At 37.1% G+C, this 20,397-nt stretch overlaps 1 protein-coding gene across 1 annotated transcript in view; it reads right to left on the reverse strand.

The window, feature by feature from the left end:
• plxnb2a.1 (plexin b2a, tandem duplicate 1) overlaps nucleotides 1-20,397 on the reverse strand; it is a 279,990-nt gene that overhangs the window by 62,067 nt on the left and 197,526 nt on the right. The window contains exons 5-7 of the mRNA XM_059325664.1: nucleotides 3,881-4,398; nucleotides 1,019-1,345; nucleotides 3-141 (exon numbers count right to left, since the gene is read on the reverse strand). Coding sequence (XP_059181647.1) covers nucleotides 3-141; nucleotides 1,019-1,345; nucleotides 3,881-4,396 — 982 coding nt within the window. The 5' untranslated portion in view covers nucleotides 4,397-4,398. The remainder of the gene's footprint in view (nucleotides 1-2; nucleotides 142-1,018; nucleotides 1,346-3,880; nucleotides 4,399-20,397) is intronic.

Consider the following 20,397-nt stretch of genomic DNA (forward strand, 5'->3'; position numbering starts at 1 on the left):
ACACATGGCTGAAGAAGTCGGGTCTTCATCAGAAGTGAAGGTGACAAACAGCACTTTGTCATGGGCTGAAACTGGTCCATACTTCCCAGAGTTGGTCATAGACTCAGCCAGAACTTCTCCTGGTGTCGTCACATAAGCAGCCTGGGAGACGAGGAAGATGATAAAGCGAGGAAAAGTTAGATATTCACACTAAAAATACATATTTAGCTGATTTAACCCTCTGAGGTCCATGATCAGAAAAAACTAGCTATCAACTTCACTCCAAAGTACAGACTTGAAACTTTCTTCCAATTTTTCTTTGACATTCCTAGGTCATGTAAAACCAAAGATATGATCGTTTTAATTTGATAGTACAGAAATATTTGAGCGTTGGTGTATCTCTCTGTGTAATTTCGCACAGTTTGTTTTGAAGAGTTGCAGCTAACAAGGGGGAAAAAGCCTATAAATATATGTTTTTATGGGACTTTTTTGTACATAGTTTTATTATATTGAAATTTTTACCTTTTTATATGTTCATATTTGTATCCTATGTAAGTTCCAAAACAGTTCATTGAGCATATTTGTGGTTTTTATTGTAGTTAATAGTATAATTTTTCAACTCGGATTTCATGATTTTTGGGCTCAATATGTTGATAAAGTAGGTTAAAATTAGAAAATAACTGTCAGCTCATATAGGTGAAGAAAATGGATACCAAATATGGGTATAGTAAACACTTTTTATGTGGTACATGAAGGGCGAAAATCAAAAGTATTCAAAAACGGTCAAAATAGGCTCAGACACCAGAGGGTTAACAGAGGCACAGTGACAGAAGGGACCCCATAAATTTCAGGTTCAAGAGCATTTTAAATCCAATTTATAGTTTCCAGGGGTCAGGACCGAGGCGTTCTCAAAAAGGTTCCAATTCAAGACAAACTCATCCAAACGTACAGTGTTGAAATATGCTTTTTTTCCGAGTCACTGCTGCCCTTTTAATAAAACTGCTGACAGTCTTTGTGCTGCAGAGAGCATTATCTTCACCTGAGCCTTGTTGTACTTGTTGCTGTCGCTGCAGTTGAGCTGCAGCTCGGTGTAGGAGTAGTAGCCCTGGTCGTCCTCGCACATCCTGGAGATGAAGGTGTAGTTCTTGGTGTCCTGGACCCCCAGCGTCCGCGAGAACAGGAAGTAGACGAAGCCGCCGTCCTTGAAGGCGAAGCGGAAGTCGTGCAGGTAGCGCAGCACGAAGGGGTTGGCCTGCACCGCCGACGCCTCGATGATGCTGTCGAACACCACCCAGTCCCCGTAGTCCTGCAGGATCCGGGTGGAGATCAGCTTGGTGCTGTCGTGGCTGCCGTAGCCTTTACCGACCTGAGACGGAAGAGACGAAACACTCAGTGGACAAAGTCATGGAGACTCATATCATTGATCTGCTACTTTGTGCAGCATGTTTACAGTTCCCCTTCAGGCATGTTTTAATAATATCAATACTTTTATTTTATCTAACTTTTCCCACATGAAAAGAAAAACAAACCCCTGAAAACATCTACGCTTTGTCTCTCAGTTAGAAATGATGGATCCTCTAACGCAGTAACATTAGTGAGAGTCTATACATTTTGAGTTTGTTGGTTACGTTAAGGTGCCACAATCAATTGGTTATTGTTATTGGTTATGGTTATATCAATTGGTTACCAATTGGACTCTTATTGGACTCTATATCAATTGGTTATTGGTTATGGTTATATCAATGTGTTATTGGTTATGGTTATATCAATTGGTTACAAATTGGACACTTATTGGACTCTATATCAATTGGTTATTGGTTATGGTTATATCAATTGGTTATTGGTTATGGTTATATCAATTGGTTATTGGTTATGGTTATATCAATTGTTTATTGGTTATGGTTATATCAATTGGTTACCAATTGGACCCTTATTGGACTCTATATCAATTGGTTATTGGTTATGGTTATATTAATGGGTTATTGGTTATGGTTATATTAATGGGTTATTGGTTATGGTTATATCAATTGGTTTTTGGTGATGTTATATCAATTGGTTATTGGTTATGGTTATATTAATGGGTTATTGGTTATGGTTAAATGGGTTATTGGTTATGGTAATATCAATTGGTTATCAATTGAACTCTTATTGGACTCTATATCAATTGGTTATTGGTTATTGGTTATATCAATTGGTTACCAACAACGAGATGCAAACACTGGTCTTTCGTTTGAAAGTCCTGGGTTGGTTGGTGCCATCCACCTAGGTGGTTTTTAAAATCTCATTGTTTCATCAGTGGACAAAAAACAGTGGATCACAGATCTGTGGTTTGCAGAAATGTAAAACTGTAACATTTTTTGGTGGCGACTGGGCTGTAATCTTGGACCAAACAGTGAAAGAACAGGCTCTTGGGCAGAAAAACTTGTTCCAGAGTGGCACCAACACTTTACTGGTCTATGTTCGGGGCTGTCAGTGTTATTATCATGCCAGGAAGACAAACTGAATTTAAAAGAGCTTCAGTAGGGACGTGAAGTAGAAGCAGCAATGGTCTGTGTATAGCATTTATCTCAAAACCTGTGCACATTAAACCAGGTGAGTCATATCTGTGAGAGAAACGTGTAACAAGTGCATCTTCCACCCTCCCTTCCCACTCACAACTGCTTAACACTCCCTCGCCAAGTTGGCTTTGGAGGTGGGAATGGAAATCTGAGACATAAACAGTAAAATGTAATGATTTGGCTCCTTTTCCCGCAGAAAAGCAAACCGGTTGCAGGAACATTGACAAGTTGAACCAACTACAAACTGGTGGATATGGGGTAACAAGTAGTACCTCTGCTTCTGACCAACAGAGAGCTACAGGAAGGTTCACCTTTGCAGCATACATACATATATATAAATATACTGTGGGTTAAACTCCTGATATGATGAGAAGCACCCAGAGCTCACCTCTAACTTTTAAAAGTGGTTTCCAGGCTGGCAACCAGGCATCAGAATTTGGTTATTGGCCATTATGTCAACTTAATAACTCCATAACCTATTAAGATTGGACATTAAACTCCAAAGTGTTACTGCCTATAAAAATTGAGAAAGGTTTCCCAAATGTAATTAGCTGAGATTTAACATAATTTTGGAACTTTTTGGTTCTAAAATGACGTTAAATCTCACCAAAAAGTTCCAAAATGACATTAAATCTCAGCTAATTACGTTTAGGTAACCTTTGTCAATTTTTATAGTTCCAAAAGCTCCATTATTGTCAACTTAATAACTACATAACATATTAAGTTTGGTCAATAAACTCTATAACAATTGACAAAGGTTACCCAAATGTAATTAGCTGAGATTTAATGTAATTTCAGAACGTTTTGGTGGACTAGACATAAACCAAATTAAACAGAACCGGTGGCCGAAGTTTAAGAAATCTGTGCAGCTTAGATTTTTTTCAGCATAACTCAAGATGAATATTAAATGAACATTTAGTTTATATTGGTTGGTGTGATGCTGTTTGCTGTCCCCATTTTTATATGTTAAAAAGTGTTAAAAAGGCTGAGAATTGGCATTGGAATTGGAATTTAAATGTTTGCGGTTACTGTGGGCACCATCTAAAGCTTTCACCTGCACTGCTTTGAAAGAGAGAAGACATAACATCATAAAGGATCTTGTAAAGCCTTCACTGATACTGTGTGAAGAGATAAAATAAATAAACCCTTCGAGATAACTGACAACACCGCTCATTTCCCATATGGCTGCCAATTTTATTCCTCCGTTCTCTACAAATTGCAGTTTAATTGTGTTTGTTCGCACAGTAGCACAGATGGAGCTGATCATTTATATTCATTTTTTTATTTACCTGAGTGCTGCTGGGATTTATATATGTATCGTACATGTGTGTTGGGAGCCTCACCAGGAAGACGGTGAAGTTGTCTCTGTCTTTGGTGAAGTATGACATCACTCCCACCACGGAGACGCCCTCCTCGGCGCTCGCCACGTACGACTTCTCTCCCTTGGTGTCGCTGAAGTAGAGCAGCTGCTCCACGTTGCTCAGGTTCCTCAGCGAGCAGATTCCTCTGAAGACGCTGCCGCACACCACCAGCACGTCCTTGGCTTCGTGCACCAGCAGCAGCTTGTTGTGGTTGTCCGTGTCCTCGGCCTCCTCGCAGGCGTCAGTGACGGGCGGCGTGCACTGCCGGTTGTCCCTCTTGGGGCCCGTCTCGGTGCGGGACTCCACCTCCAGGTCCTGGTTCAGCTGGTAGAGGTTGTTGACGGCGCCCACGTAGAGCCGGCCCGTCCGCGGGTCCGACACCACGTTGTTGATCAGCATGTCGGAGGAGAAGTCTGCCTTTTTACCGTAGGAGGGGATGAGGTAAACGGTCGCCAGGGCAACCAGGGCGAACTGCCACGCCCACCACCGCTCCATCATGTCTGGTGGAAAAACAGAAGAGAAAGAAAAGTTTACATTATTATTTACATTATATTTTTGGAGGGAAGCACAAGAAGGGCTGCAATAAACAATAAACTAATTATTATATATTCTAATTAATTTTTTTATTACTCATCTTTCTTTCTTAAATATTGTTAATTTTGTATTATTTATTATTATTAAAATTATTAATAATATTTACTTATTTTTGGAGGGGAGCACAAGAAGGGCTGCAACTAATTATTATATATTTTTACTTATTTATTATTACTAATCATTCTTTCTTAATCATTATTATTTTTATAATTTATTATTATTCAAATAATTAATAATATTTACTTATTTTTTGAGGGGAGCACAAGAACGACTGCAAATAATTCATATATATTTTTATTTATTTTTTATTACTCATCATTCTTTCTTAATCATTGTTATTTTTTATTATTATTAAAATAATTTATAATGTTTACTTATTTTTTGAGGGGAGCACAAGGAGGGCTTCAACTGATTATTATATCTTTTTAATTTTTTATATTACTCATCATTCATTATTCTGTTAAATGTGTATCTTTTTAATCTTTCCAAATGTATGTATCTATTTACTTTTTTGAGGAGCACAAGGGCAAATAAGCTTTATCTTTTTAATTTTTTTAATTATTCTGTTAAAATGTGTTTTTTATTGTTTATTAATTAAGTTATTAATTGAGTGAGGAACACAAGAAGGGCTGCAATTTTTAAAAATCTTTTTAATATTTGTATTACTCTTTTATTATTCCGGTAAAATGTTTTGCTTTTAATTATTTATCCATTTATTTATTTTGTGAGGAGAACAAGAAGGGCTGCAAATATTAATTATTAAAACACTTTTTTCCCCCTTTTTTATTATTCTGTTAATAGTTGTAGTTATTTATTTATTTTGTGAGGAGCACAAGAAGGGCTGCAACTAATTATTGTGTTTTTATTTTTTCATTACTCATCATTCATTTTTATTATTCTGTTAGAAGATTTAATTATTTATATATTTGGATATTATGGACAAGAAGGGCTGTAAATAATTATTATTTTTTTATTTTATTTTATCACTCATTTATTTTGATTATTTTGATAGTTATTAACATAAAATAATTCATATTTTTTAATGATATTATTTGTTCTAGTCTTCCCTTGCTCTTTTGTACCATGTTTATGATTTATATATTAAATACATACATACATATCCTACATAACCACCTCTAGTAACAGTTACTTTTATATTTATTTCAATTTATTCATGTTTTTTGTGTTTATTTTGTCTATTTTCACATCTTTCCCTATGTATTGTACAAAAAAACAACCAAAAATGAACAATTCAAAATGTTTAATTATTATTTATGACCATTAATCTTAATGGTTTTGCCAATTAATTACATTTCAGAAAACTGTGAAAAATGCCTGTCACAATGCGAGCCAAACACTAACATCTTCAAAAACTTTTTTTTTTGTCTATTCAGCCCTCCAAAAACCAAAAGTAATCCAGCAGAGTGAGCTCCAGGCCCCTTCATCAAGATCAGTCATTTACAGTTGAAAAAGCAACAAACAGACTTTATTTGTTCTCAGTTCAATCGATGGTTAAAATATTGGGCCAAACCAATAAATCGAAACCATTAACCCACATTTTTGTCTGGCGACTGTGCGGCTGAGTGCCCACTTAAAAGATTACAGTGTTATGTGTAAATCTGTAAGTCTGTTATTAAGACTTTAAGTCATAAATCGAACAGAAATGCAGAACACTGTTGCCTTATTCTATTATATATCACTCTATATATCAAATATATTTTGGTTCTGGACTGTTGGACGGACAAATAAAGACATTTAACCCTTTGATGCACAACATGGAACAAAAATGACCCTCATTCATTCCCCATGTTATTTAATGCTGCTGTGTGTTTCTGTGCTCTATCTTTTGATATCAACTTATTTTATGATTGAATATTCCAAGAATCCTTAAATATCTTGTTTTTGATAACAACAGATAATTATTTCCATTTTGCCTCTCATACTTTATGAAGAAAAAAAGTTTTTGTATTAATACATAGCTAACTAATTGGCTAGTTAGCTTGCTAAGCTAACTACTTAGCCAAGAAGTTAGCTAAGTATTTAGCTTAACAAGCTACTTAGCTAAACACTTAACCAAGAAGTTAGCTAAGTAGTTAGATAGCAAGCTACTTAGCTAACTACTTAGCCAAGAAGTTAGCTAAGTAGTTAGCTTAACAAGCTACTTAGCAAACTACTTAGCCAAGAAGTTAGCTAAGTACTTAGATAGCAAGCTACTTAGCCAATAAGTTAGCTAAGTAGTTAGCTTAACAAGCTACTTAGATAAATACTTAGCCAAAAAGTTAGCTAAGTAGTTAGCTTAGCAAGCGACTTAGCTAAAAAATGGATATGGGTCATTTTTCACCCATGTTGTGCCTTAGAAGAGTAGTGACACAAAAATTGATTTTATTTAAAAAAATAATAATAAGGAAAACATAAAATTAGGAAAAAAACAAACTAATTGAGGAAAACCTGAAATAGCCTACTGAATGATGAAAATAATTTATTGTAAAGATATAGAACATAAAACTCAAACACATCGGGTCACTTTAGACCCATGTTGTGCATCACAGGGTTAAAGACATCATATTGGTCTCTAAAATGGAAATTGTTTGAAACACGAAAGCAATTAATCAAGAATGTTGAGCTACAGCCCTGAACTGTATTATGAACACTGTTTCTGACAAACAGTCCTGACAACAAACCCGCCCACTGAACTGAATTCAGGGACAAAGACGGTTAGTTCTCGTCCTCTAAACAAAGCAGAATTTCACCAGCGCTCATGACATTGTACTGCGGGGCTCAGCAAGCAGCAGCAGCAGCAGCACAAACTCAAGGAGAAACGAATGAACGCTGAGAGCAAAGAGAAGCAATAATGAGAAGCTTCTCATTAAACCCAGAACATCCTTTACTGGAGGAAAACGAGAGAGGAGGAGGAGGTGGAGGAGGAGGAGGAGGAGGAGGAGGAGGTGGTAACGGCCTAAAAAGTGAAGAGAGTTGCTGAGCCAGATTAGATTAGCAAAGACAAAAGAAGAAAGTGTGTGTGTGAAAAGAGAGAGACTGAGTGTAGCAATTAGTTTTCTGACATACTGAGTTTCTCCTTCCATTAGTCTGGATGGGTGTGTTTAATTATAGCCGTGGCCTGTGGCTGTAAAACAGCACTACAGTGTTCACTAACATCACAGCACAAACATTCATGCGGTGATGCAACCGTCGGGATATTTTTGGCCGATTCGCATAAACTTTAGGTGATAATTTCCCCCCTTTAAAGTGCATCATAAAAACGTTTTAATTACCGCAGCGCCGTCTCTGCCTCCTGCCCCGTAAATCAAACTACTTAAAGTCACATCATGTTCATTTATTTACAGGCGTTTTTACTGGCCGATCATTTGAGCTTTACAGCAGCTGCTATCAGATCGTTCTGATTGGTGGTCAATTGACTGGCCCTCCCTGTGCTTTTAAATTGAATTCACTTCAGTTCGCTTCATTGCAAAAGGGATTTATTAGTGTGAGAAGACTTATCTCTGTACCCACCTGCTCACCTAAATTACCTATCCACAGATATCAAGAGTCAGGTGGTCCTAATGGCTGCAATGCAGAGTGTTAGGATGTATTACAGAGGAGAAATACATGAACACAGACCTGTGAGGAGCCTCAGGGTTTTTCATAGGTTTAAAAACTTTTACTTATTGTTTTACCAACTGTTTATATCCACCTGATTAGGATGTTATCAGTGGTAATCATCCCATCAGCATGCCTACCTGCTGGTAGGTGCAGTAGGTTGTTATCGTCCCATTGAATTAACATGTGCTGTTTAGTGGCGCCCTCAGTTATTGTTACTATTACTTAATGTCAGTTATTGTTAGTTATTGTCAGTTATTATCAGTTGTCAGTTACTGTCAGTTATTGCCAGTAATTGTCAGTTACTGTCAGTTACTATTAGTTATTGTCAGTTACTGTCAGTTGTTGTCAGTTATTGTTACTGTCAGTTTTTGTTAGTTATTGTCAGTTATTGTTACTATCAGTTACTGTCACTTTTTTCAGTTATTATCGGTTACTCTCAGTTATTGTCAGTTATTCTTACTGTAAGTTATTGTAAGTTATTGTCAGCTATTGTTACCGTCAGTTATTGTTACTGTCAGTTACTGTTACTGTCAGTTACTGTCAGTCTTTTCCAGTTATCAGTTACTGTAAGTTATTGTCAGTTACTGTCAGTTACTGCCAGTTATTGTTACTGTCAGTTATTATCAGTTTTTGTCAGTTACTGTCAGTTATTGTCAGTTATTCTTACTGTAAGTTATTGTCAGTTACTGTCAGATACTGTCAGTTATTGTTACCATCATTTACTGTCAGTTTTTTTCAGTTACTGTCAGTTACTGCCAGTTATTGTTACTGTCAGTTATTAACAGTTTTTGTCAGTTACTGTCAGTTATTGTCAGTTACTTTCGGTTACTGTCAGTTACTGTTATTGTCAGTTTCTGTCAGTTATTGTCAGTTATTGTTACTGTCAGTTACTGTTAGTTATTGTCAATGTCAGTTATTGTAACTGTCAGCTATTGTCAGTTATTAGAATGATAAGAGCTGATAAACACCCATTCAATAGTGTGATAATGTCCAGATCGGCTGGGAAGAGGGAGTCGGAGTGGACTGATGGATCACACAAACACAGGAAACTGCTGTTTGTGTTGTTACGTAACCTGCATTCTTAACAAACCTAAGTTACATAAACATAATTATTTTAATCCAAACTGGGATCTTTTCCTAAACTAAATCATGTAGTTTTGTTGCCTAAACAGGTTCTGCACTACAGGTAAAATTGCAGAGACAGTCATTGATACACCTACAGGATAAAGCATGAAAAATAGTGCATAACTTTTTGTTAGTTACAAGATAAGATACTGTATATATATTTTTGTCCCCGTAGGAAAATTTTGCTGAGGAATGTGTCAATACAACAGCTGGATCATGCACGTCAACAAGGCTGTGTTTTATGTGCCATTAAACTGGTTAAAAGAAACATATTCTTCTTGCTTTGAGCTCCATGTTGACCCAGTCTCTCTGTGTCTCTGTCATGTGGCCTCTTCTCTCATTAAATTTCATATCTCTCCTCCTCCTCCTACACCACGGTATAAAAAGATGGCAGGTATAGTCACCTTCTCTCTCAGAGGGCCTGTTATGGATGTGTGCATCTGCCACATCAAAAGAAATCCATCTTTGGTTTCCACACAGGGATCTCTCCCTCTCTCTGCTTTCTTTTCTCTCTGTCTTTTCTTTCATCTCCTGCTTTGGCTCTTTAAGCCCGACTGGTGTCAGTGCAGGAATAGACTGGGTGTCAGAGGTGGAGAAAGGTGTGTGTGTTTTCTATTATTCCTCTTCCATCCTTGAGAGCAGCAGCTTGACTTTAAGTTAAGTTCAGTTATGTAAGGTGAGGACACTTTGGCAGGCCATTGTTTAGGGAACAGGGTGAACTTTGGTGCTACATTTACTGTGAGGTATTAACACAATTATTTAAAGCATCACTGGGAAGATCAGGAGCCTTAAACTTGTGTATTATCTGCCACCAGGTCAGCAAAAAACAGGAACAGGGTGCTGTTTTTCGAGAGTTTTGCAGTGGTTAATGATGGTAGGAGTAAACAGACAAACAAAGATCTCTGACTTTGTTTGGTTGGAGGATTTGGGACGCCCTTTGCGGAATGAACGGCGGGACAAATGAGGCTATTAGGATTATAGTCCCCAAAATGTGTTCAATAATCTGCTGAGTGCTCAAACATTAAAGTTTCATGTAAGCCTGCTGAATATATAATTGGCACAAACTATTAACTGCAATGTCAGCAACATCTTGCTGCACTTAAACAAAAAGCATTAGTTGATATTTAAGCCACTTGGGGGCAGCAGAAACATGCAGAAACCCAATATTGACATTTTTTTAAAACATAAAATGACTAATAGGAAATAAAGAAAGGAAAACTCTGCCTATTTAACATTATCTTTCATTACGAGTGGCGTATGTGTCTATATGATGAATGCAAGTTATATTTTTTCTCCTTTTTTTGCTCCGTATTTGGTCTCCACCACCTTAAAAACAGTGTATTATTAAAAACCTGCAGCCTCAAGGCCCTTTCATTGATCAGCTGACTGACTGAAAGCCTGACAAGATGGATTTCACGTGATGTTGTGATCCTGCAATTCTTGCGAGAATATTTTAAATTTTGCGAGAATTCATCATGCAAGATAAGTATACAAATGACTTGACTTCTAGTTTCTTTAATGTTCTGATGAAGCATAAATTAGTGAACTTGATTAGTAATGATCTCTGTGTGTCCTACCTTTTGTTTATTTACCTTTTTACCTTAAAGTTGGAGCTTAAAGAACTTTAGTTTAGCACCACAAACAAATACAGGTAGTTCCTATATACTATATACTTTGACCTATAATTTGCTGCCTTAATTTATCTTACATTATAGTACAGTTATTATCTTATTTTCACTATATTCTGATGATTTAGAGACCCAATGTTTCATTGTGAAAATACGGCCAGTTTAATCAATAATGCAAATAATCTTTAGTTGCAGCCTTTGGTTGGTTGGTTGGTTGGTTGGTTGGATGGATGGATGGATGGTTGGTTAGGTGGTTGGGTGAATGGATGGATGGATGGATGGGTGGGTGGTTGGGTGGTTGGATGGATGGATGGATGGATGGATGGATGGATGGATGGGTTGTTGGGTGGGTGGTTGGTTGGGTGGCTGGTTGGGTGGTTGGTTGGTTGGATGGGTGGTTGGATGGATGGATGGATGGATGGATGGATGGATGGATGGATGGATGGATACTTTATTTAAGCCAAGGGGAATTCAAGCATCCAGTTGCAGCATTTAAACATACATTGAACATAGACTATATAACTTAACCTCTAAATAATAAACCTCACCTCATAGTTTCATGCAGTGAACCTGTATAGAAGCACTCGTCCTGTTTCTACTCTCATTTATTCAGATTTTTCCAGCTGTAACTCGTCTGTATGTGTGTGGCGGGAGGTTAAGGTTTAAGGTTTGGCACGTTTTGGTTCGGGTTAACAGAATTTAGCCATAAATGTCCTCTTGAATATAGCATTAGAGCTGAGTGAGAGTCTGAGTGAGGGAGATTACATTGGCAGCCACCAGCAGGACATTTTTTAGGTAGAAAACCGGAGTTACCAACAATGGGGAGAAAATGCAAATGTTGTGAAGGCAAAGTGAGTCACACAAATTTATATATATACACAGGAGAGAGAACAGCAAACCGTGACTCATTAAAATCCCGGGTGCGTACTTTGTGAAAGTCTTCAGCACTGACCCTTCTGTTAAAAAGTTTGGAGTGAAACTAAATCCAGGAATGTCTGCCGAAGCTCCAGCCAGGGGAATAAAGCCCGACTGATTTTCTCTCTCCATCTAACCTCTCTAAGCTTTTCTCTTTCTAACTTCTCTTTGTAATTCACATTGTCTCTCTCTCTCTCTCTCTCTCTCTCCCTTTCTCTCTCTCCGTCTTTACATCCTCACCCGCGGGAACAAGTTCAAACAAAACCGGTTTTCTGACACATGAGATCCCGAGGGACAGACCGGATCTGAAACTCCATCTATGGTTCTGTCTGTCTCACAGACTATCTGTCTGTCTGTTAACCTGTCTGTCTGCATCTGATGCTAATATTCTAATAAATCACAGGCCTTCACTAGTCTGCTTTCCAATCCAGTTGGGGTATATAAGCAGATCTGATGCATGTACACAAAATCATTACCTTGTACTCCATTCCCAACACTAAATATTACATTTCTTATATTTTCTTGCTAAGAAATTTCAATAACGACATTTTTACCCTGAAGGACCCAAATTGTTAAAATTGTGTTCTTAACCTTAAGGAGTTAGTAGTTTAGACAAAATAAGCTTTAATATTGTACGTATGTGCATATTTTCAGCCTATTTTCGTCTTGTTTGGTCTCTCTTTCAATAATGCTGTTCGATTTTTTAAATTGTTGTTTGTTTTAATTGTTGTTTTTTTGTGGATCCCAGGAAGACTAATACAGTGGACAGATGTTGCCAATAATATTAAACATAAATGAAAAAAACATTTTTTATTAATTTAAATGTATTTACTCACCAATTTAATTTTCCCATTCATTTATTTGTATATGGATTATTTATTAATTTGTCATTATTTAGGTAAATAATCAAAAATATCAATTTATGTTGCATGTCATCAATAAATAATCACCCCAATATTTTTCCTCTTTTCATCATACATTTAATGGCATATTCATTTATTTATTATTTGTCTTTATGTAGGTAATTACATTTTTCACATTTGATCAATAAATGAATGCAAATGAAATAAATTGATACTAGCTTTTATTTGCTACTTTATTTATTTAACTTTTTTATCTTCTCGCCCATATTAGTAATATTTTTGTACATTTAATGGCCTTCATTCTTTTTTAAAAATTTTGGCAGCTTTTGTCCTCCATACACTAGCCACGGAAGCTAACGTGGATCGAAATAAAGAATAAACTAAACTCGATCTTTATATGTTAAATTAGCAAGAATTCTAATAAACTGGAGTGATAATTCAACTATAAAATGATATTTACAGGTCCAGAATTAAATATAAAAGGCCACCTGTTCACCTGTCGCACCATGATTAGTAATTGCTGTTCTGCTGATAAATCCGCCGTTAACGTGACATTTGGAGACAGTTACACCTAGCTGTGTGGATAAATGTCCAACGTTATCTCCTGTTCTCTATCAGTTATTCTCTTGCTTCATTCTTTGACAGCAGCACAAAAGATTTCTTGTTTATGGCTGAGATTGTCTCGGCGTTAGAGGAGCCCTGATGGTCTTATTTGCATTCAGGCCGAGCATCGGGCGCCATTAGCCATTCATGACATCGGGCCGCAGGAACATTGAAGCTGATTGGCTGCGGCCTGCAGGGGATATGAGAGCTATGATTGGTGGAGCCCAGGGGAAATTGAGTTCTTATTGGTGGTAATGAAGAGGCCTGACGGACAGCATGGCAGAGACAAAGTAAGCATAAAACCAAAAGACCAACGAGGACACACACACACACTAACACACACTAACACACACCTGCTGTAACTCATCTACCACCAACACACAATCTGTGCTGCGGTTCCCAGAGTCCACAGGAGCATTACACGCTAATGTGGAGATGAACAAACAGAGAGGAGGCAGACTCCAGGAGGAGAGGCCAGGTGTGCCAAAAATGAAGGAAAAACAAGATCATTTTACTAGAAAACATATTTGTATGCTTTTTAGATGAGTCGTGTTGTCTATAAAATGTTTGCCAAAAGTGTAAACAAACATTACAATCTTATATTTTTATGTATTTATCATGTTGGCTGCGGTCTGTAAGCCACATTCCCACTCAGGGACATAAAATCTTTATTATAGGATGATCTTGGTGAATACTCACTTCTGATTGGCTGCAGGGTGTCCATTATTTTCTGATAATGAACACCTACGTTGTATTTATTGTTAAACTGCCTGTTCACAGTTCTAGTTTATTGTCCTGGCTACATAGTATCAGACTGCATCTAAAACTCAGTTTACACTTAATTGCAACAAGTTGATTTAGCAAAATATTTCGTTTTTTATCAACAAAAGCGTCAAACAGTCACATTTTACAACAAGGAGCCAGTCCAACTTTGACATCATTGCTTGACAAAATGACTGAAATAATATAATTGACCATCAACTTTCCGTAATTGGATTTATCAATTAAATGTTGCAGCGCTGCTCAAGTCACAGGGATATAAAAGAGTTAAAAGCAGCATATTGAGAAGCTGGGACGGGACAAAATTCAGCCTGAATTATTAAACAATTATCAAAAAGGTTGTGGATTAACTTCCTGGCTTTTCAAATAATGTTTTCTGGTCTATTAATCAATTCATAATAATATAAAACTGCAAAACGCAAGAATATCATCACATTTGAGCAGCTGGAACCAGACACTTTTGGCCAATTTTGCTTTAAAACAGGGAGAGGGACGTCTGGAATGCCCTGTTTCGCCTGCTGCCCTCGCGACCCGGCCCCGGGTAAGCAGAGGCAAATGGATGGATGGATGGATGGATGCTTTAAAACATGATAAAAATCATTGTTGTTCACTGTTCTCTTGATCAGTACAAATTCAATTCAATACTGCATCAACATCATATGGTTTCCTCTCAATAATCTAATGTTTCAGACCTTTGAAGCTGCTTTGTAACTTAATTCAATACCGATAAAGAATCTCAAAAGGGAAAATAAATTAGATGAATAATTCTGTGACATTTCCTTAAAATTGGGTTGACAGTAATTGGAGCAGAAAGGAAGAAAAATGGACAACAGGAAGTCAGTGAGTAAACCTGAGAGGATGCATATTATTACATGAGTAAGTAACCCTGTTCTGTATTAATCTCAGAGTGCACATTATTACACGATGACACAATAAGACCCTCTAATAACTCGACCTTTGAGAAGAGGATTAGTCTGATGATAGAAGGTCTGAGAGGCCGGCAGTTATTAAGCAGACTGAGTGCTTTATACACACACACACACACACACACACACACACACTTACACACACACTCACACTCGTCCCTGTATAGTACCACTTGGTAACATCTCAGCAGGGCAGTGACACAGCGAGCAGAAACAAACAAAAGGCGGAGTGAAGGAGACACAGAGGAGCGACTGTGAGGGCAGAGACACAATGACACTGAACACTGGGACTCATTAACCGGCTCAGCTCAGCACAGAGGAGCACCACTAAACAACAGGTATTATTAGAGAGGAAGAGGAGGAGGAGGAAGATGATGGAGCTCATGTGATGCCGTTTTCTCTGTGGGCCACGTTTGTGGAACAGCCTCCCTTATCTTATTTGTATTTTTATTTCTATTTCCCTGTTTTAATTGACTGTTTTTACTGTTTTCAATTGTGTCTTGCTGTTTTTAATGTTTATGTAAAGCACTTTGAATTACCTTGTGTTGAATTGTGCTATAATAAACTTGCCTTGCCTTGAAGAACTGAGGGCTTCAGAGACTTCATATTTTTAAGAGCAAACTTAAAACTTATTTTTTTAATTTGGCTTTTACCTGAACCATTTTTAGAGATTTTTCTGCTCATGCATCTTAGTGTTATAACATCTTCTCTTTTATTTATTTATTTATTTGCTACTATTTATTAGTCTATATATATATATATATATATATATATATATATATATTATAATAATACAAAATAAAAAAATAAAAAAGTAAAAGTCCATAATAACAATGGAAAGTTTAAAAAAATAAAATAAATAATTCATTCATTCAAATTCATTTTTTAATAAAATCCCTTTTTGTGTCACTACTCTTCTAATGCACAACATGGGTCAAAAATGACCCGTATCCATTTTTTAGCTAATTAGCTGGCTAAGCTAACTATTTTAGCTAAATTCTTGGTTAAGTATTTAGCTAAGTAGCCTCCTAAGCTAACTACTTAGCCAAGAAGTTAGCTAAGTAGTTAGCTTAGCAAGCTACTTAGCCAAGTAGTACTTTTTTTTCTCATGAAGTAAGATAAGCAAAATGGAAATAATAAGATCTGTTGTTATCAAAAACAAGATATTTAAAGAATACTTGGAATATTCAATCATAAAAGAAGTTGATATCAAAAATACAGCACAGAAACACACAGCAGCATTAAATAACATGGAGAATGAATGAGGGTCATTTTTGACTCATGTTGTGCATTAGAGGGTGTTTGCTTGTTTCTATGTTTATTATTATTGTTATTTTCTCCTTTTTTATGTAAAGCGCTTTGTGTTGCATCTCTCTTGTATGAACATTGCTATACAAATAAAGTCTGATTGATTGTTGATTGATTAACCTGCCATAAAGCCTCTCTCATCAGCAGTCGGGTAACACAGCGCCTGGTGGCCTGGTGAGCAGCGAGACGAGCTGACGATGGCCGCCGCCGCCCCGGGCTCAAATCTGGCAACATTACTGGCTCATTTTTTCCCCCTGTGCAAAAACCATTTCTCCACTGGAGACAGATAGATAACAACATAAACTTTGCTCTGGCACCACACATAGATCAATCTGACTGCACTGTAAAAAATGCCTGTGAAATCCACAGTAATTTACTGTGTTTGTGCACAGAAGAACACAGTGTATTCAGCCACTAAACACAGTAATCAAAGAGAAAATCACAGCAGTAAAGGCACTAGTGTGGAAAACCACAGTAAACAATCTTATAACACTACTTCTGTGACCAAAATAACGTATGTAGAAGTTACTTAGATTTCTGTGAATAAAAAGACAACAAAAATACTGTGATTTCTCTTACAGTAAGTAACAGTTGTCAATGGGTGCCAGCTATTTACAATACATTTTTACAGTGTGGTGGTAAGGAGATAAAAATACCAAAGTTCTTGTTCTTTAAGAGGTGTTAAAGACAGATTAGGGCCAAGTCTACACATGAAGGGGGAAAAAATGGTTGCAAATCCCCAAAACAAACCAAAACTCGTCCACACAAACACTCTTTAAAAAAAGAAAATCTCTGTCCAAATGAATTACTAATGTTTACAGTGTTTGCTTTGTTTATTACTGCAAATAATACCAATATTTATCAAGGATCCAGAGGCAATTATTGTCATTGCACAGGGTAACAAGTACTAGTACATATAGCACATACGTGAGGAGAGAAAAGGAGGAAAAAACAATGAAAAAACAATTGTGCAATGCTTCCTGTTTGCATTGTTTGCAAATACCACAAAATTAACTAAGTATACTTCAATTTTTAGGCTATTTTACACTAAAAGAAGGGTTCTAAAAACTATGAAACATTTCTTCTGGTGCAAAACTGCTATTGTTTATATTTTCAAGCCTGTCTTCCTACTTTATCACCCATGGCTATGCAGAGGATAAATTCTGCGTGTGCTGCATATGACACATATGAATTTATCTGCATGTATAAAGAGACTGGTGGCATTAAGAAATGCCTTTGCAACTACTTGGTGCAACTTCCACTTGTGCCTTTTTGCAGCAGTTGGTTTTCATGCATGGTGTAAATGGTGCCTGAGTGAACTGCACGTGAACTGCACTTTAAAGAACCTTTTCAAGCTGATTCAGGTGTGAATCAACCACCTGTGCCCAGGTAAGATACGCACTGTTCACACTAATCCAAGGAACTCGACAATGGGGTCAAGTGTACTTGGACCTGGTCCCTGATGTAAAAGCATCAATCAAAATCTTAAAGTGATGTTGCACATGCTGAACTCTATGGAGTCTTGGGCTATTTTGTCCATTTTTGAATCCTTTTCATGTCATTTTGTGTCTTTTTTTTATACATTTTGTGTCTTTTTTTAGTCATTTTGTGTCTTTTTTTTTTTTTTTTTTTTTTTTTTTTAGTCATTTTGTGTCTTTTCATTTTGTGTCTTTTTTTGACCTTTAGTCAAACATAAAATGTGATTTTGAATCTTTTTTATACTTTCAAAACACTATCATGCTCAATAAAGAATTTTAAATGTTGTAAATGTGAACAAAGGTTGCAAATCTAACATATAAGAGGGTTCCATCCATCATTTTATACTAAATATATTTGAGCTGGTCTCCAGTTTTACTTGGTATATCATCATCAAACTGAAACTGGCCTCATGGAGTTTACAGCCAGAACTTTAGAGGTAAATGTACAGTAGGGCTCCACGCTGCTTTGTTTTCTAGTCTGGATGTCATGAAGAAGTCATGTTTTGGTGCTTTTGGTGACTCCAGAGGGTTAGAAAAAGAAAAAAAAAAAAACATGTAATTTCTGCTATTTTTGCTTGTGTTGTGATGCAATTTAGAATAGTCTTTGCGATGATGCATTCAGGGATGATACGGCATCCAAGAGTTCTGAAATATCATGATTTTTAATATACCAAACAACTAATTTGAACAAATCTGCCTTCAGTTTGTCTTCTATATTGAGTTTCTCTTGGTAATTGGAAGCTTTTTGGCAACTAACAAACTTGTGTGTCTTTGAACGCACTGCTGTGCTTCCCTGCTTCCAGCAAGTTTGACCAAAAAAAAAAAAAATCAAATAAATAAATGCAAAGGAAATGGTTCAGAGTGATGGATTACCGATCTAAAGCAAGTGCAAATTTATTTTCCCAGCACTCTGAAATGAAGTGAAATCCGGCGACAGCCTGCGAGGAGGGAAATCAATCTTCTTAAATAAATATGACTTTACATCAATGCATCCAAAGTTTTCCCGGCAAAGGTAAAGAGAGAAGTAAAGAGAAGAGAGGGGGGAAACATGATCCCATTTCATGGCGGTAAACTCACGCGCAGATTAATTCTGTGTTATGCAAATGTAATTTAGTGGCTGTGTCCTTTGCGTTGGAGTGAGCGATTAACTACCACTTTCTATCCTGGTACCGCGCCCATTAACCTGACAATGACACACGCTGATGAGACCGTGTGTGTCCTTGTGTGTTTGCATCCCAACAGAATCCGTCTCCAGCTTTAATTATCTCTCATACCTAAGCAGCGTTTCCAGCAACTTTAAAAAAAAAAACCTCCAACACGCTGCTCTGCCCTGTCAGAGTTTCTGCCGAAGCAATTAAAGGCTGTTGGTGTGGCGCGGCGCCGACGACGCGTTCGCTGCACCTCATCCTGTTTGCTGCATTCGGCTCATTTGGGGATAACTGTCAGAGCATCCTGACAGCTCGCAGCGACTCATTTTTAAGTCCTTAAGATGTCGTGATTGAAGTTTTCTGTAGACTTAACAGGCTCCAGATCCTGCTGATGTTGTTTTAAAGGCAAACCAAACATGACATAAAGAAATCAGCCCGCTGATCAAAAACCTGGCAGGTGTTCTGTCGCTGTGTTTAAAGGGTTACGGATCAAAAAAAAAAAATGTTCGTGTTGGTTTTTAGTTGAAATGAAAGCAACTCCACACTGTTTGGATACAGAAACTGTAATGAGAGCTGACGGATGAATGTCAGCTGCTTTTCCGTCTTGTCAAAACTAATTTAGTGCTATGCTTTTCCTGCTTTTTCATGTTCCATTTTATGCCATTTACAGGCTTATAACTCCAATATAAACCAATCTACGGTCAGAGAAAGTCCTGCAGTGGTCATGTATTGTAGTATAAAGAGCAACAAAGGCCGCATAGTAAAGTAGGATGAGGCTTGAGGCTGAAACCTCATAGTTTTTTTGTTTGATTTCAAAATTTTAACCATGTATCACCTGTTTCTGATATTATCAGACATTTAAATATCAGCACAAATGGGCGAGTAGTGGCCTGCCCCACCTGCTAGCAGGTTGAGAAGGTTGTTATCAGTCCATTTAATGGATGCTTGTTGAAAACAAAGTGATTATGTTGAGTCAAAAGAACTCAGCCGCTGATCAAAAACCTGGCAGGTGTTCTGTCGCTGCGTTTAAAGGGTTACGGATCAAAAAAAAAATGTTCGTGTTGGTTTTTAGTTGAAATGAAAGCAACTCCACACTGTTTGGATACAGAAACTGTAATGAGAGCTGACGGATGAATGTCAGCTGCTTTTCCATCTTGTCAAAACTCATTTAGTGCTACGCTTTTCCTGCTTTTTCATGTTCCATTTAATGCCATTTACAGGCTTATAACTCCAATATAAACCAATCCACGCTCAGAAAGTCCTGCAATGGTCATGTATTGTAGTATAAAGAGCAACAAAGGCCGCATAGAAAAGTAGGATGAGGCTTGTGGCCGAAACCTCATAGTTTTTTTGTTTGATTTCAAAATTTTAACCATGTATCACCTGTTTCTGATATTATCAGACATTTAAATATCAGCACAAATGGGCGAGTAGTGGCCTGCCCCACCTGCTAGCAGGTTGAGAAGGTTGTTATTAGTCCATTTAATGGATGCTTGCTGGAAATAAAATGATTATGTTGAGTCAAAAGAAC

The sequence above is a fragment of the Centropristis striata genome, chromosome 22 (genome assembly GCF_030273125.1).
Source record: "Centropristis striata isolate RG_2023a ecotype Rhode Island chromosome 22, C.striata_1.0, whole genome shotgun sequence".
NCBI classification, from domain to species: Eukaryota; Metazoa; Chordata; class Actinopteri; order Perciformes; family Serranidae; genus Centropristis; species Centropristis striata.